Below are 18289 nucleotides of genomic sequence, written 5' to 3' on the forward strand. Positions count from 1 at the left end.
TGGTTGAGTTGGAATCCCACTTTTACCGTGTACGTGTGTGGCCAGGAACAAACCACCTAACTTTCTTTTGGTCTCTGTATCCTTAGCTGTGCAATGGAGTAATAGTCATCCTCAAGCTCTAGAATTGCCATGAAGATCACAAACAGAGCATTTAGAATCGTGCCTGGCGTTGGTGAGATATCAAGGATAGCTATGACATATGCATCACCATCATTTTCTGCAAATGGTCATGTTTCCTTGAGAATGTGCCTCATATGTACTTAAACTTCCCCCCAAATGATAGGACTTTTTAGCTGTGGAAATGGAGGCTGTGGCTAAAGGGATATTGGTCCAGATGTGTTAACTCTTTCTGATAAGACACTGTGGTTTAATTCCTTGTCTTGCTAAAGTGAGAAGAAACTACTTGGTGTGGGTAGGTTTGTTATATAAGATGATAGTTGCTGAAGTATATCGTTGTTTGCAGAGCAGATGACATATATGGTATAATACAGAAATGAGTTATGTATTTCAGTGCTATAGGTAGTGATCCTGTGGTTTTCTCTGGTTGTGGAACCATGGAAAGCATGTCCCCTGGCAACCTAATGATTTGTGTCCTGTGATGCTGAGGTAACCAGGGTCTTTCATTCTGCCATTTGGTATGTGCAAAAGCCTTCCAGGAACTGGCTTTCTGCAGGAGTGTTTAAATATCATTTATTCCACCAAGAGAAGATGATAGACATTTTAGATGCAGTGAAAGATTAAATGCATTTGGTTTAACTAGCAGCACTAAAAAGGGCTGCATCTCTGTATTGTTGCTGTTTATCTTCTTTCCCACAGTGGAATATTGAGCTTCCCCAGGCTGTGAGTCAGGTATTAATGCCGAGTTTAGGTCAAGCAAGAGTGTGTTCAGTCTGTGACACTTAGATAGCAAAGGCAAACTGCTCACGGCTATTAGGCAGGAGTTTCTGTATGCCAGCGATTGCATGCTTGTGGCTCATAATCAGAGTGATCCACAGCAACGGATAGATAGGCTCGCCGTGGCTGTTGTCTTTGGTCTGCTGTTTTTGCCAAAAATGTCAGCATTTCTCCAACAGACTTGCCCATATGACACATGCACAGTCTCCTTTAGTTGTGCTAAATGACTTGCTGCTAACATTACAGAAAACTTTTAGTATCCTGGAGGGGATGTCTCCTACCATTCCATGAAGAATAAGTTGGAATAAATAAATGACTTTTTCCTTAATTGATACTTTGGAAGTGTTGATGGAATTTGTGCCATGGTGTTCTCTTGGGCAGCCTCGTTTCCGGGTTCTCTGCCTTGCTTTAACGTTCCCCGTGCTTGAGAATCAGCAATGACATGTCGCGCTTCTGGTTTTTCTATTTCCATGAAGCTGGATCAGTGCTCTGGGTTCTGGGGAGCAGACATGTAGAAAGCCAAGACCCTCTGGCTTTATTACCAGCTTGTCTCTGACTTGCAAGGGTGATTCCTACTCAACATCCCTCACTGCCCAACTCCATCCAATTCCCTGATGCCTTGACACACATATGCTCTGTATCTGATCTTATAAGTTGAGTCAGCAGCCAGTATTGCTGATTTGTCATTTAATTTTGTGTATCCTGGCTCAGACCCACCTGTATCCCTGCATGATTGCTCAACCTACACCTGTCCTGACTCTCTCAATTCCTTCCTTAATTTAACCAACATCTATAGAGTACCCTCAGTGTGCCGGCGTCTTGGCATACATCAGTGAGAAGATAAACAAGATCTGTGCTCTGAAGAAGCTTCCTTTCTGGCTGCATCTGAAATAATACCTGTAAACAGATGCACAGAGTATTTCTGACGGTAACCTTGCAATGAAGACAACTAAACTGGATAAAAGAATAAAGAGTAACCACGAGAGAGCTACTCTGAGAGGAGAGGGAAGGGTGGAAGAGCATTCTGAATAGAGGGACCAGCCAATGTGAAGGCTTCCACGAGGGGCCTTGGACATAACAGGAGGTGGGTGGATGAGGAGGTGACTACCCACCGAGGCATCGCATCTCCCGCAAAGCTCTCTCCGCTAGTCACAATTACCGTTCTGCCTCTGGCTCCTACAGCACTTTGTGGTGACTGCTTGATTGTCTTGGGTGACATTGTCTTACACATTCTTAAGTGTAAGTCAGTTTCTTCAGAGCTCTTTGAGGTCAAGGACTATGTCACATTCATTTTTGTTTCCCCAGAATTTAGCAAAGTTCCTACAGTTAGCAAGTTTCTGGTAAATGTTAAGCAAAATAAACGTTAAATTGGACATAAAGCTCCAAAAGCAGAAGGGCTCTGGAAGTAGGATATCAGGCTCATTCCGGGGTACAAGTATTTGAGGAGTTTGTAATCCCTCAGAAACTTCACAAGCCAGTCTGGGGTTCAAACCTCTTTTTAGCATGCTCTAAGGCAAATTCAGAGCTCTTTTTCTTTCTTTCAAACACTTTAGATCATGACTCAAAGCAAGAAAAATGCATTTTACATTGCAACCTAGCAGACACATGAGTATATAACTGTGTCATAAAACAAAGTGTACCATTCCTGTGTGTAACACAGACTGATTATTTCCCGTACCATTTTCTGTATCATCTGTGGAACAGAATCCTGATCATGACATGACCCTTTAAGTGGATTTCAAGACTCGTAAGTGGTCTGCAACCCACAGAGTGAGAAAATCCTGCTTTCAAGGATCAAGAGATTCTCCTGAGGTAAGGTTCAGAGAAAGCAGCATGAACTCTAACTGAAGCCCAGGACGCCTGAGCACACTCTGACCATTTGTTGAATATTTGCACAAAACTAGCAGTGGCCATGTGGCAGCCAGGTGAAGCAAGCCATCACTGACAAACACTCAGGTTGGGTTCTAGAGGCACCTTTTAAATTAGATTCCAGCCATTTGAATGCTGAAAAGTTTTTGGAAGTGGGGCTCCTAGTCATCCCGTCCACCATATCTGTATATGACGTTATGAGTGTTGTAGGTGAATGTGTTGTTTCTAAAATGAAACCGTGGGCCCACAGAGATATAAAGAACTTAACATTTCCTCTGCCAATATGTTTATATAAATATTGCTGTCGTTAAGCGTGTTCAAATAGAACTATTTCAGTCTTTTTATCTCTTTAAAACTAATTTAAATCTGAGCATTAAAAGACTGTTTGATACCATATGTTTGTTTTAGATAGGAAACGGAATCTATTCTAAACATAAGGGTTTATGAAATCTGTATTCTAAATATAAGGGCTTATGAAATGAGTATATATAGGAGTGGCGGTTGTGTCAGTTGTTTCATGGCCATGGAGTCCTCCCATCCCTTATTCCTGACTCTCTTGTCATGTGATTGTGCTGCTCCTGAACATCCAGGAGGGAGAGTGTACTTCCTCACCACTTCCCTCAATGTGTTCTCACATGCTCTGTTAAGAATGCAACATTTGCTGGATAGGAAGTCTTTTTACTGTGGCATGTAAGTCTGGTTCGAAATTGCTGATTTTTCTCTTTGAAGACCCTTTAAAAGCTACTTTCAAAAATGACCAGGAACTATGGACAAAGAGCATCACGAGCCTTTTGTAAAAATATTGTATACACAGGGCACTTGGGTGGTTCAGTGGTTAAGTGTCTGCCTTTAGCTCGAGGTGTGGTCTTGGGGTCCTGGGATCAAGTCCCACATCAGGCTCCTCTCAGGGAGCCTACTTCTCCCTCTACCTATGTCTCTGCATCTCTCCATGTGTCTCTTATGAAAAAATAAATAAAATCTTAAAAAAAAATATTGGATAGGCTTCAGTATAACCAAAGACTGTCACAAACTAGAAAGATAACCATTACACATCCCATGTAAATGTGTACACGGAAGGAACAAATTCAATGTTTTAGTGATGTCCCTGGCATACCTAAGCATTCACCCCATTGCATTGTGAGGCCCAGATATTTCCTCTGTGGAAGCAGCTCGGTGTGGGCATGCGTGTCTGTGTGTTTTCCAATCTAGATGGATACCATAGTATGAGATAACCTAGACAAGCAATGTACACAGACAGTTCTGGTAGCATCCCAACTTTCATGTATGGCTTATAAGGGCAATTACTCTTTTTCTATGTCAGTCTTTTTTGAAAACAGCACTGTGTATTGGCTTGGTTGCCCTGAGAAGACCTGAAGATGAGATTATGATCCTTTACCTCAAATTAAAGAAGGCTTAAAAAAAAAAAAAAAAAAAAAAGGACTTACTTCAGGAACCATTTGACAAGTTCAAATAGTAGCTAATTCAGATACCAGCCTCTTATCAACACCTACAACCTAATGCTTTTCATAGGTGACATGTCTACATTGTTATGTTATCAAATTCCCTATAATCTTTGTAGATTATGCTTTAATTTTCTATTTTGTCACTTTTTATCAAAATTGTTTACTCGATGCTGTCTCGTTATAGGAAATAGTAACCTAGGATAATGCAGCACTTACGAGTAAAGTGGGCTTATGATACAAGCCACTTAAAGTAGATATCACATTCAAGTTAGTAAACATCTCATGTTCTGGTATAATTTGGTTTATTCCCAGGACCTGTGGGGAAAATAGTGCCATAAACTTACTTTTTTTGACCCTTAAAATAGTCCTAGATTTCCAGTCTTTGGCTACTTTATTTAAATTGATTGAAACCCAGTCATTCTTCTGACTCTCAAAAGTCTATATGTGGGAATTATTTTAAATTCAAACTCTATATTCCTCAAACTTAGCCTCTTTATATCCAAATCTTTCCTTTGAAAGTTAGAACTTTAATGCTGTTAGCTAGAGCAGTTTTCCTGTCCTGAAGAATCATGGAAACACAATCTAGTTTTGTACCCCTGGCCTCTGGATTTTGATGCACATCGAATTTGATGCCAGGAGTTACACAGGAAAGTCAATAACCATCCGTGGATCATTGCCTTGCTATGCCGTTGGGTGAATTAGTCTGCTGGTGTAATGTGCTCCAGCTTGTGTAATGGACCTATTTAGTAGCAAGACAACAGCCATATGAAACACCTGGGTGGTCTTCCAGGGTACTTTCAAGTGGATTAGATTTCAGTTATCTAATGTGAGGTCATGAAGGCTTGGACAGCTGGGGCCAATTCCACGTCATGGGTAGAATATGACCCCTGCCTACTAGATGCATAAGGTAAAAAGGTGCTTGAGGTCAAAGCTGACCCCTGGGCTCCAGAAACAGCTATGGGTCAGAAATTGAGGTCTCAAGCACCAGTTACAAGTGTTGGAAAAGTCTCCATGTAGGACAGGAGTCAGATTTTCCTTTGGCACTTTCATTAGACATGTCCCTTGCTAGGAAAGCCTGGTTTCTGCATTTTCTGGATTGAACTTCACTTGATTGACTCTTGTTTAGAATTTTAAGTGTTGTTAAATAGAAACTATGCCTTCCGTATCAGAAGTCATGGCCTGAGAAGCATTAAGTTCCTTTGCTGCCTCACAAAAGACAACATTTGGGGCACGCAGGCATTGGCATAACACCATCTTTTGAGTGTTCCTAAGAGATGATGGTGGTTCCATAATGCACCACTTCTTACAGTCTTGCCAGGGACTTTGAACGATCCAATAAAATGTAATGATCAAAGGTTTCAAATGCAGCTGATAAGTCATATAGATTTGTGCCCAGGATGCCTTAAATTGACTTGTGGATGTTTCTCATCTATCATGAAGGACTTGGTGATTTGAATTTAGTACTTTGATGTTGCCAGTAATTGTTTGCAACTGCAGCTGAATGGCCTGAAGGCATTGCTGATTTCTCCCTTTCTCATCTTGCAAAGAGCTAGTGAAGTAGTCTTTCAGAGGCTGTTCTCAACTCAGTGGGAACTGTGGCCTAAAATTTAGGACAAAAGAAAGATTCTATAAACACTTGGAATAGAACAACATCATTGCCCTAATGAACCATCCCCGATGTGTTCCCTGGTGAGTCCAACAGTCCTCCCAAGTCCGAAGTCACTCCACTGGACACGTACTAAGATTCATTTTCTGGCTTTTATAAGGGAGTTACTAAAGAAACCATTGGGATATCTCTGCTTATTCTTTCAGTAAATGTTTTTCATATATTAATCTGCAAATGTCTTTCCAAATTGTATTTAAACCAGTTTCTCAATACTTGAAAACAATGCTTTGGATTGTCCCTTCTTGGAAGCCTCACTGCTGTTTTACTTAGGTTAAATTAAAACTCTCCCATTTTAGGACGACCTTCTAGTGATGTTCTTCTAACCACAATCGTTTGTGTCCTCAACCACTTTCTCCTCCAGTCACTTGGTCCATGCCTATTTTCTGGCTAAGCAAATCTTCTTAGTATTCATGCATGAAGGCCCGTGTTTAGCCTCTAAAACCATGTGTCCATCTGCCTATTATAAATATTATAAATATCTTATTTATTATTCTAATTTATCAATTTGTAGTCTTCTGCATTTCAAGATTCTATTTAAAAACTTCCAGGGGTGCCTGGGTGGCTCAATTGGTTGAGTGTCTGACTCTTGATTTCCACCCAGATCATGATCAAGCCCCATGTCAGGCTACATGCTCATTGTGGAGTCTGCTTGAGATTCTCTCTTCCTCTGCCCTTTCCCACTACTCATTCTCTCTATTTCTCTCTCAAATAAATAAATCTTAAATAAATAAATGAATGAATGAATAAAAGCTCCTCCTGAGAATCTGTTCAAGTAAACTCAACTGCTGTCCTTCTACTTATTCCACAGGTTGTCATAAATCTTTTGCATATTGATTAACCTCATAAATATCTAGGAGGTAAGATTGTAAACTATAGGAAACTAAAATATCGACTGGGCAATGGATTCCTTCATAAACCACAGTAATTGACAAGACTGTAGTCAATATTTCAGAGCCTCTACTGAGGTTATTTAACACTGGTGTTGATGTCACTTTTATACTCATTTATCATCAAGTTGCAAGGGTGATAGCATATGCCGCATTAGTGCGACTAGTGTTTGTTTTAAAATAAATGTTGATGATGAATAAAAAAAGTGTTAGGTAGTGGGAAACAAACCTGACAGTAGCAGTTTATTTACATATTAAGGACACAGACCCCTCTCACACATGCACACACAAAATCCCCTTCTCTGGGACACTTGTGATTCCAACAATTTCTGAATTTAGAGGTTGATCTTTGTTCCTCTAGCTCTGCTTAGTTCAATTTGGCATGAATCTATTAATTATCCACTCTGCCAGGGGTCCTAAGTGATTGACTAAGGTGAGATGCTTGCTATTAAGGAACTCACGGGGTAATGTTCCTCCACCCTATTCCCTCCCCATCACTTTCTCATATTCTTGCTTAAGCTTTTATTCTATCCTTATCTGCACATATTTATTTGTGAATTGGTTTAGGATCTGTTTTCCTCCAGCCGTCTACAAGCTCCAAGATGAAACCTTTGTGGGTGGTGGGCTGATAATATCCAGAGTGCCTAGAAGACTGCCCAGTATATTTTGGGCATTCAGTAAATACTAAATTAGTAAATTAAGGGCATACAACAAAAATACAACTACAACTAGACACCTAAGACAAAGTGAGATGTGACATACCCTAAAATGGTACAGAGCAGATCTACATTTTGTAGGTTTCTCAATGTATCACATCTGGTGAGATTGCTATTTAAGAAAAGGACCAGGGATGTCTGGATGGCTCAGTTGATTGAGTGTCTGACTCTTGATTTCAGCTCAGGTCATGATCTCAGGATTGTGAGATCAAGTCCCATATTGGGCTCCCTGCTAGGCATGAAGCCTGCTTCAGATTCTCTCTCTCTTCTTCTTCTCCCCCTCCCAATCCCCCTCTCTCTTACTCTAAGAAACAAACATAAATTTGAAGTTAAAAAAAAAGTTATTTAGAGTGATTGAAAATCAAAATTTATAAATAATATATTGGAGATGTCAAAATGTATGAAAAAATATTTAATGAAATACTAATTGATTACATATTAAAATGCCTACACATAACCATTACACTTTTTTCCTTATAATTTTAACTTCATGTTCTTCAGTAACCTCTTCATATGTAATATTTTGTATACATTGAATGAATGAATGATTCAGTGTTTGCTATAGCATGGTTATTCGAAATGCTGTTTAAATAATATTAGGAATGTATAAACATAGGGCTTTGCAAATACATTTTTGTAAGCTGTGAAACTGCTACAGGTTTGCATCTCACAAGCATGGGAATTTTAATTCTATGCTGCATTTTCCATGTAGGATAGAACTTCCTATTTGTCCGGTATCAGTAAAAACTGAATTATTTGAATACTGGATTATATACAATTTTATACATCAGATGAGTGGAAGAATTTTCTGTAGATTAGCTTCTGGCTCTGGGCATTTCAAATCTTATTTATCTTCCAGTACCCACACCTTTCTATGTGGGTACAAAAAGAACACAGTTATTTCTGTATGTCACCTGGCTCTCTACCTTTGTGTTCTGACGCTCAGTGAACCAACATAGTAACAGGATTCTACCTATATTCCTCATTGGGATGACTGCTAATAACTATACACAATGTGCTCTGTGAACCATACAGATATAGTCTGTTGTATTCAAATGAGATATATACCCAACTGATTTTCCCCTTAATTGGATCCCAGGAATGTCCTTGGCCACTCTAGGCTTACCGAGCAGGAGGGGTCTTCAGAGTTGAAAGAAATAGAATTAACTTATGGCAAATAAACTATTATATTTATGTAAAGTCTACAAAATCATATTATCATGTGATCGTGTTACTTAGTTTCCTCCTGCTATCTTGTACAGGGCCCTAAAGTTATACTTCATTAGCTCCATAGCCAATCTGAATCTGGTATTCTAAAGAAGTAGAGGTTATTTATGAATTTAAAGACTGGATGGGATTACAGCTGATTGTATTAGAGAATAATAATTTAGAACCAGCACAAACACTGAGTCTGCAGGGCATTTTTAGGCAATGGCAAATAGTCCTTTTTGGCAAGTATTGCATGGCAAAAAAAACGCAATACAAGATGTAATCAGAGAGGTAGGTTGGGGGAAACCAGTGAGCTCCTTGAATACCAGAATGAGAAATTGGAGGTTGATTTGAATAGGTCAGAATCCTTCCTTCCACCTCTATGATTTGGGAGCTTTTATTTGGCTTTATTAATTCAGGTATTTTTATTTGTGCTTACTAATGCATTGTTCCTTTCTTAGCGTATACTTTTCAAAAATCAAGACCTTTGCTTGTGTTGAAACTCCTCGGTAGCTTGTCATTGCTTTGCCTTTTTAATAATTTAAATTTTACTCTGACCTAAAATGATCACTTCTGTATTTCTTCCATCAGCATTGCTGAAACACCTACAGTGAGATTTGTCCCTTTATTCCTTGCCATTGTTCTTAATATAACGCTTGGGACCTAGTGCTTATCTAGCACATGACATTAACTGACTTTAAATAGCATGAGTATATCAATATTGTGAAATAGTTTAGACGATACAGAAGATTCTAGATTTATGTATAGCAACTGGCTAAAATGTGAAAAATTCAATAGAAGAAAAAGCCTCAGAAATACAGCAACAATATACTGTGAGTTGAAGGCATAACCATTTTCAGAGAAAAGTATAATTTCCAGTAAAGGTCAGTTGAAACCCCCCTCACTTGTTTTTATAGCAGTGGCACTCCTATTTTAAGCAGCTTTCCAAACAGTGAAAGATCTCTTACCATGTATGTACCCATTTGTATCTGTTACGTAGCTGGTAACTATTCTGTGAATTACTTGCATTTATCCTTCCACGTTTTCAACAGGCATGGTTTTTGCAACCCACAATGAAAGAAAAAATGATACTCTTCATCAACTTGAACTCTTTGCTCCTTTTATGGCAATACTGGGAGTTACTTTCCTAAAGGAGTAATATTTAAGATTAAAGTATTTGGACGGCTACAATTCTGCTAAAATTTGACTTGGTTTCTCTCATGTGGTTTTTCCATCATGGTGTCTGAAAGCATGTCACAGCTGCCCCATTCATCACAGGTCAGGCGCCGAAGTTGGTCAAGCACTCCTGTAGCGAAAGTGGTCTCTTCTTGGCCCTTTGCCATAAATTGTGCCACTGTAGATATCATTACCAGGTGTTTGTTTGTTTGTTTGTTTGTTTAATGGGTCTCCAGATATCAGTGCAATGGAGTTTATTAAGTATTGATTGAAAGGCCTTATCTAGCACCCATAAAATCCTTACAGAAAAGGAACTCTAGTTGTCTCCTTTACAAATGATGTACTACTTTCACTCATTATTTTTACTGAGTTATTGATGGGATTAATAGGAAGAAAATACTGATAAAACATTTAACCCATCTGCAAGAGAGATCATGCACTCCAGAGAGGTGCTGGTGTGCCTTGGCTAGTGGGTCAAACATCTTGCCAGACATGCCCATGTGACTATCACTTAATATTTTCCTTTTAGCTACTCATCCCCCAAATCCTTGCCTTTTATCTGTATCTCTGTATCCAAATCTTCCTTTCCGCCGACCTCCTTAGATGAAAAGAATGGCCCCTGCATCGAAGAGCTGTCATTTACCTTTTTCTCACACACCTACTCAGAGAATGTGACCCTGCGATAGAAAAGTGTCAAGTGAATAAAATGGGAGTAGAAATCAAGTCCAAGAGACTTAGAAACTTAATTTCTCTGGACTTCAATTTTCTAATTGGCTGTATAAATCATAGAACTATCTCTTTGTAGATCTGGAATGGGACTTTACTATAGCTTATCCAACACTCTTGCTTAGCTGATGAGGAGAGAGGTGAGACTCCGAGATAGAGCAGCTTCCTGGAAGTTACACAATGCCAGAGCCACCTCTAGAAGACAGATCTCCTGACCCCTAGTCTCTCTTCACTGTAGCTCAGGAGGACATATCCATATTTTAATGTCAACATGATTCAATTAATGTCACATTTATTCAATGAGCGTTGAAATACAGGATAATTGAAAGGCATTCGTCTACATGCTGACTAGTACAAACTAGTATTAACGCATTGTACTATGCGAAACCAAGATGCAGCTCATGACTGCCTACTCTTAATATTGTTAATATACTATTAATATTGATTACCTGGAAAAACGTATCTTTTCATATTTATCACTTTTTAAGTTTGTAAGATTTTTAACCCTTGGCAATTCATTTTTATCCTCAAAGTGAAACATTTACCAATTTAGGTGTGTTTCAATAGCTTTTTCCCCTTTCATATTTATCTTGTTATCCTCAGTGTCAGTAGCATTGACAAGAGAACGTGTTTTTCCTTCTTTTAACTGGCTGTTTTGGTGATTTGATAATTCAGTAGCATAGAAGTAATCCCTTAGAGCAAAGGAAAATAGAAACTCTAAAAAGACCAGGTTTTATCCCCTCTCTGTACATAAACAGTTGATCTTGTAAACTCCAGTCCCTTTCTCCATTCTCACACCCCACCTTCCCTGTAGGTTGGCCTTTGTGGCTTTGTTAACCACTTGCCAGGCTAGGTTCCCTTTCTTTCTGAAGATTCTGTAAGAATGTAAATTCTATATTTCTCATTGTTTTGCGTGTGATGCCATTGCTACACCTGTACCAATACCTCCTTTTTTCTTTTATTTGCTTCATCTTTGTCTCTCCTCACTAGTTCTGGAAGCCAAGATGATTTCTAATATGAACTTCACACTTGTCTTTATGAATGCCCAACTGAACATCTTTTGTCTTATTTCTCACACATCTCAAGACATTGTGGATTGAAAGCAAATGCTTCTAACCCTCAATGGGCTAAAGCCAAGATTGGTAGGTTTGTTTGTTGGTTTCTTTTTCCTGAGACAAGTCACAGCAGTTGCTGAAATTTTCCTATTGCTCTTTCTCTTCCCTAAACAAGAAGTATAAGAAAGATTTTAGATTTCTCTTTTATGCTTCTTCTCATTTGCTCTGTATGTGTAGTCCTTACTAAATTCTCCCCCATGTATTCCCTCTAGTTAGCCATTCTATTTCTGCCTGTGACTGCTGAGTTTCTATCCATTTCCTTCACTTTGCCCTTCAGGCCTCTTTGGCTTGAGTCCACCAACTTCTTACAGAATGCCTTGTTGGCACATCAACTGGGACCCCCTAGAACTCTTCAGGTATCAATCACTCTAGAATGAATAGCAACAATATTGATGACAAGCTAGCCTTTTGGTTTTGCTCAGGAAAATCATTAACCATTTTTAGATAAATCACTACTGTTACTGGACAACTTAGAACATGTACTTTTGCGATGTTTGATATAGGATTCATGTATGTTTGTTTGTTTTTTTTCTTCCTCTGCCCACTGAGGCATCATGTGGATAAGATTCTTCTGGGCTTTGGTTTCAGTCTCTATAGCTGCCTATCTTTCTAAGATGTCTTTCAACATCTCCAAAATAGAATTTTATATACAACATATCATCTGTCATTTACACTAATTCCATCCCAAACATATCTTTTAAACATGGAAAGAATCCATCCAGGGGTGTGTGTGTGTGTGTGTGTGTGTGTGTGTGTGTGTGTGTGTGAGAGAGAGAGAGAGAGAGAGAGAGAGATTATAACAAAGAGACAGAACTTATATAGATAATTTGAATTTGTGTTGGGGGCAGCCCTGGTAGCCCAGCAGTTTAGTGCCTGCCTTCGGCCCAGGGTGCAATCCTGGGGACCTGGGATCGAGTCCCACATTGAGCTCCCTGCATGGAGCCTGCTTCTCCCTCTGCCTGTGTCTCTGCCTCTCTCTATCTGTGTCTCTCATGAAAAAATAAATAAAATTTTTAAAAAATAAAGAATTTGCGTTGGCCTTTATGTCTTGCATGATTCATTAATGTACCAATTTGGTCCTTTAACTAGTTGCTGCTTCTTTTAGAACTAAAGAGTTCAAACTGACAAAATGAATCAAGTGACTCTTCTGGTTCCCCTTATTTACATTTATAAGGGACATTGGACAAGTAACTGTACCCCTTTGAATTCTAATTTTACCATCATTAAAATAGTGATTGTTTGAACATTGGGAGATGTGCCATTATTCACATAAACACCCAGGAACTGACTCCAGTGCTGGTTGGCACAAGGCCTGGAGAACCTGATGAGTCTAATCATCTTCTTAAAGAGAAGTACAGTGAGTCTGTGAGTAATTTTGTCCTGAGCCTAACATAAGCCCTGGGTGTGCATGAACAGTGCTCCAGAAAGAATTTAGACTTTCCTGATATGGCAAGACCCTATCTTCAAGGACAGTCACCAGCAGCTACACACTTGATCAGGAACTCTTCTGCTTAGAGGGATACCACTTCTCTTTGATGCTCTTTGGCTTCCATTAAGTTTCTGTGCATATGCCTAAATAAAATGGGACTTGATCCAGCCTACAGTGTGCATATTCATTGGTATGGGTTCAATAATCCATAGATAACCCCACTGGAACTCTGTATTGGTACTTACCTGTGTGTAAACTGTTCTTTGTCCTTATATCCCCCTTTTTTTTTTAATTTTTATTTATTTATGATAGTCACAGAGAGAGAGGGGGCACTCTTTTTTTTTTTTTTAATAAAGCCTGAGTAAGCACCATAACCACTCATCTTAATATTGGCTACCTCTTGTACAGCTCCTGATGTGCAATGAGGCCTCAAATATTTAACCATGTGGAAAAACATAAGGCAGTTGTATAAGAATTTATGCTTTAAAATACATAACATTTCTTATTTTATTTGTACTTTATTGCCAGTAGCTTTTAAACTATGATTCCAAGGAATACTAATATTCTTTTGAGCTGAACTGAGGACTTTTGCCTCTCAAATCTAATAATAAGGGTCTTTTCTTAATTAACTGAAAATACCAATGAATAATGGGTTAATTGTTTCCATTTTTTAGTTCCCTACACCCTAAAAGCTCTGACTTTTAAGTCCATACCTGGTTTAGCACAGAATTCTGTTTTACTATTTTAATTTACATATTATTTCATGAAAATTGACTTTCAGGTGTTTAGATCTTTGAGCAGATAATGTTCACAACAATAGCAAGTGCTATTAATTCCTATTTATGGGAGTGGAGGTGGTGGTGGTGCAGATTTCCTGCATGAAAACTGCACAACAGTTCCATGTGCCATGCATAGCCTTTTTTATTTCAGCCTTACATCACTTCTATGATGTATTTTATCACCAGATTTATTTTTTTTTTGAAGATTTTGTTTATTCATGAGAGACATAGAGGCAGAGACATAGGCAGAGGGAGAGGCAGGCTTTCTGCAGGGAGCCTGATGCAGGACTCAATCCTAGGACCCCAGGATCATGACCTGAGCCAAAGGCAGATGTTCAACCATCAAGCCACCCAGGTGCCCCCATCACCAGGTTTTAAATGATGAGACTGTGTCACCAAGCATCCCAGTGTCACAGACCCAGGAAAGGTGAATCTCAGTTTCGCAGCTCCAAAACCCGTGATCCTCTCCACTGTACAGATGCATGATAGTTCTTAGAGTCTAATCTTACTGTTAGGTTATAAGCTCCTTTAGTGCAGAGATTGTTTCATTTACTTTTTCCCTCCCACAGAAAATTCTATGAAATTGGATGTGGTTGTCTCCCTTTAATTTCTGCTAGTGATGCTTGCAAGGTGGGCTTTCTCCTCTATTACCTATACCCAAGGATTTCCCCCAAATTGTCTCCAGTACTTGGAATTACTGATCTTCTGTTCCATACTAGGGTACATCTTTGTCTTTAATTTATAACTCAGCCTGTTCTGGCAGTCACCTACAAATGAGGCTTGGCAATTTAAAAAAACAAATATTAAATGAATTTTAAATTGCCAAGGGAAGGGTTGTTTAAAACTCTCTGAGATAGCAGTTCATATTTAAATATGCTCATTATTAATTCCAGTATGAAATAATTTATACTTGTTATTAACACATGACAACAGCCAAAGGAAAATTAGAAGATGACTCAACAGGAGACATTCAAGTGTGGAATCCAGAAAAAGGAGAACAAAAGTTAATCCCAATAAGTTGGGAGTGTGATTAAGAACTAGCTATCTTAGTTTGGTTTTTTATTTAATATTCCAAATAGTGGGTACAGTGGTACAAAAATGATCTTGTTCTGGGAGATACAGTGTAGTATTATGGCCTATAGATTGAATGCACAATCTCAAATTCATATTATCATAGAATTATGTCTTAAATAAGTTAGTGTTTTGTTATCAAAACAGCATACAGGGCACCTGGATGGCTCAGTTGGTTAAATGTCTGCCTTGCACTTATGTCATGATCCCAGAGTCCCAGGACCAAGTCCTGCATCAGGCTCCCCACTCAGTGGGGAGTCTGCTTCTCCCTCTGACCCTTCCCCTTCTCTTGCTCTCTCTGTCTCTCAAATAAATAAATAAAATATATATATATATTTAAAAAGCAGACATTGGTGGTAAGTGAAGATTCATAACCATGTCCTTAGAGTTGTAAGACAATTATCTGGGCAGCCCTGGTGGCTCAGCGGTTTAGCACCACCTTCAGCCTGGGGTGTGATCCTGAAGACCCAGGATCGAGTCCCACATCAGGCTCCCTGCATGGAGCCTGCTTCTCCCTCTGTCTGTGTCTCTGCCCCCCCCCCCCCTCTGCCTCTCATGAATAAATAAACAAAATCTTAAAAAAAAATATCTAGTGTGCCTTTAAGAAAAATATATTTATTATCCAAGAAGAATAACAAGTCCTCGCACTTCTTCTCTCACCCTCTGTCTTTCTCTCTCTCTCTCTCATGTGCACACACATATATTCTGTATATATTCATATATGTGTGTGTGACTCAGCTGAAAAAACAGTGCAGTTGTCAATCACTAAAATTTCCATTTCTGTGCCTCTGAATCAACTTATTTTTGGACCTCAGTGTCCCATACTGTTTTCACTTGCTTTCGATTTGTTTGTTTTTTAACCCAGTTTGAGATTGTTGGCATGCACTGTCCTGGTCTGGGTTAAATGTTTAGAAACAAACTGGAGTTTCATAGAGTTATTGCCATTCTCTTCATAATTTTTAGGATAATAGGTTACTTCTGAGGATATCACATTTAGACTGACTTGATGTTAATGGTAATTCAAAGTACCTGGATCAGGGGAAACAAATATTGGTACAGGACTGGGATTCTATTATTTTAAGATTTTTATGATATTTTATCTTCCTCTTATTTTCTTTTAATGTCTCATTCAAGAAGAGTTGCCAGCCATGTAACCATTGCTATGTCACTTGCTTAAGAAATTTTTAGATGGGAATAGAGGAATTAGGGAATAATGTAGTAAAATGTTTATTAATAAAAAAGAAATAATGGAACATAGACTTTATAATGCCATTTAGATAGCGTTTCATCCTCAGTGGCATGTTAATTTCTTATTATAAAAGAAGTTATTTATTAAAAAGCAACAGTGATGGAAGGTATTAGCATCTGTATTTTTGTACACAGAATAAAAATATTGTAGCACATATAAAAATCAGATTTGTAAATAACTTCAAGATGGATTCACTTTTTATAACTATCATGTAAAATGAGATATGAAAAATATTCTTTTAAACAGCAATAACTCCAGAGAGTTGGGGGAGATTTTTTTCAGAATATTGATAATGGAGAATCGCATTTCTACTGCTTTACATTTCTTCCCCAAAGCATGCAAATAAAAAGAAAGTTTTTACATGAGAGCAATTTTTAGCCCACAACAGGATTTTTTTGAGAGTTTCCTCTACAGTGGCCAATTTTGTATGAAACAAATTATTTTAGGCCTAATTGCAGGCAGACTAGTTAGGTCGCTAGCTCTGTTAAGGTTGAATTTCACTTGAACTTTGTAATAGTATGATCTTTTCTCAGAATTTAATAACTGGCTCAAATATTTAATAGTGGAAGCTTTCATTAAATTAAAAAGAAATCAAGATATATTTTTAGAAGAACTAACTTCTTTTCCTTATCAGTTTTATCGACTTTAGGAGAAAAAGAAGAGAATAGAACCAATCTCTTTCTGTACTTAAATAGACATTAATGCTATAACCCCAGCAAATAATTTATTTCAGTGTATATCATCCTTCAAAAGATCGGAGAATCACCAAATGGTGGCAATAACTATTCTCCTAGCTCTGCTGAATAGCAAATTGCACCAACGGTGAATCTCTTGTCTACTGGATAATCATTCTTTTTAGTACTCACATACATTCTCTAGATCAGTTTCAGATTGCACACCGTCAACTTCTTCATTGCCTAATAGTTTTTGGTTAAGTACAATGACTCATTTTGAAATCAAGTGGGGAAAGATGAGAGTTGAAAGATGTTGTTTCCATGTGTCATTCTGTAAATAGATGATAAAAGATCATGAAATGGATTAATTTACAAGCATCCTTAGAAATGGAATGTTTTGACATAAAAGCATGTTGTAAACCTTTTTTAATTAAATTGCATTGTACCATGCACTCTCTTCTCCCCAGGGTTCTGTTGACCTCTCACCTCTTATTTTGTCCTACAGGCACTCCACTGCTGGTGAGGAGAAGCAGTGACCCAGCGCCAGGCCCACCTGCTGATGCCCAGCCAAGTGCTTCACACCCCAGTGGCCAGAGTCTGAAACCTGTTATTCTAGTAGGTATCCTGCAGTTTGCATTTCTAATGAAAGATCAAAGTACCTTACCCAAAGACTAACTGGGACTTTGCAGTCTTAAGTAAGTTGATCATTAGAGAGCATTTGATAGGATATATAATAGTATTAGTTAGTGATAGCTACTATGAGCTATTACTGGAACACAAGTTCTAGTGGTAGCTATTAATTACATAGCACTGGTTATGTGCCAAGGATTCTTTTAAGTGCTTTACACTGAGTCATTTAAACTTTCACATCAAGGTAAGCACAAATTTTTGCCTCCATGGTACTGATAATGAAATTGAGGCACAGGAAGGTTTAGTAATTTGTCTAAGGTCACAGCTAGTAAGTGACACGGTCAAGAATCTAACCCCCAGGTGGTTTGGCTCCAAAGTCTGTGCTCTTAACCAGCACACTACACTGTTGAATTCCTTCCATCCTCCTGCTTTGAATTGCCCAAGGATATAATTTTATATGTTTTCAATGTGTTAATGCCGTGCTTTTTGAAGTCATACCATGATGAATGGTCATATAGTTTCAAGATACCATTTTCATATTATGTGGTGCCAGCACTGGGTTTCTAGAACTCAACACTCAAATTAAAGAAAAATAAAATTGTGTACCAGAAGTGCTTATAACAAGACACACTTATAACTGATCGGTTAAATGGAGAATGAATCCTGAAGAGACGATGTCCTCCTTTCATATGGTACTGTTGGATCTTTCTGATACATCCTGAGTCACTTGGAAGAG

General features: G+C 38.4%; 1 protein-coding gene across 3 annotated transcripts in view; it reads left to right on the forward strand.

The window, feature by feature from the left end:
• The window catches only part of PARD3B (par-3 family cell polarity regulator beta), a 991638-nt gene that overhangs the window by 441875 nt on the left and 531474 nt on the right, over positions 1-18289 (forward strand). For all 3 annotated transcript variants that reach the window (XM_055345407.1, XM_055345409.1, XM_055345408.1), the window contains exon 4: positions 17429-17538. In XM_055345407.1, coding sequence (XP_055201382.1) covers positions 17429-17538 — 110 coding nt within the window. The remainder of the gene's footprint in view (positions 1-17428; positions 17539-18289) is intronic.

This window comes from Nyctereutes procyonoides, unplaced genomic scaffold, assembly GCF_905146905.1.
Source record: "Nyctereutes procyonoides isolate TBG_1078 unplaced genomic scaffold, NYPRO_anot_genome, whole genome shotgun sequence".
NCBI lineage: Eukaryota > Metazoa > Chordata > Mammalia > Carnivora > Canidae > Nyctereutes > Nyctereutes procyonoides.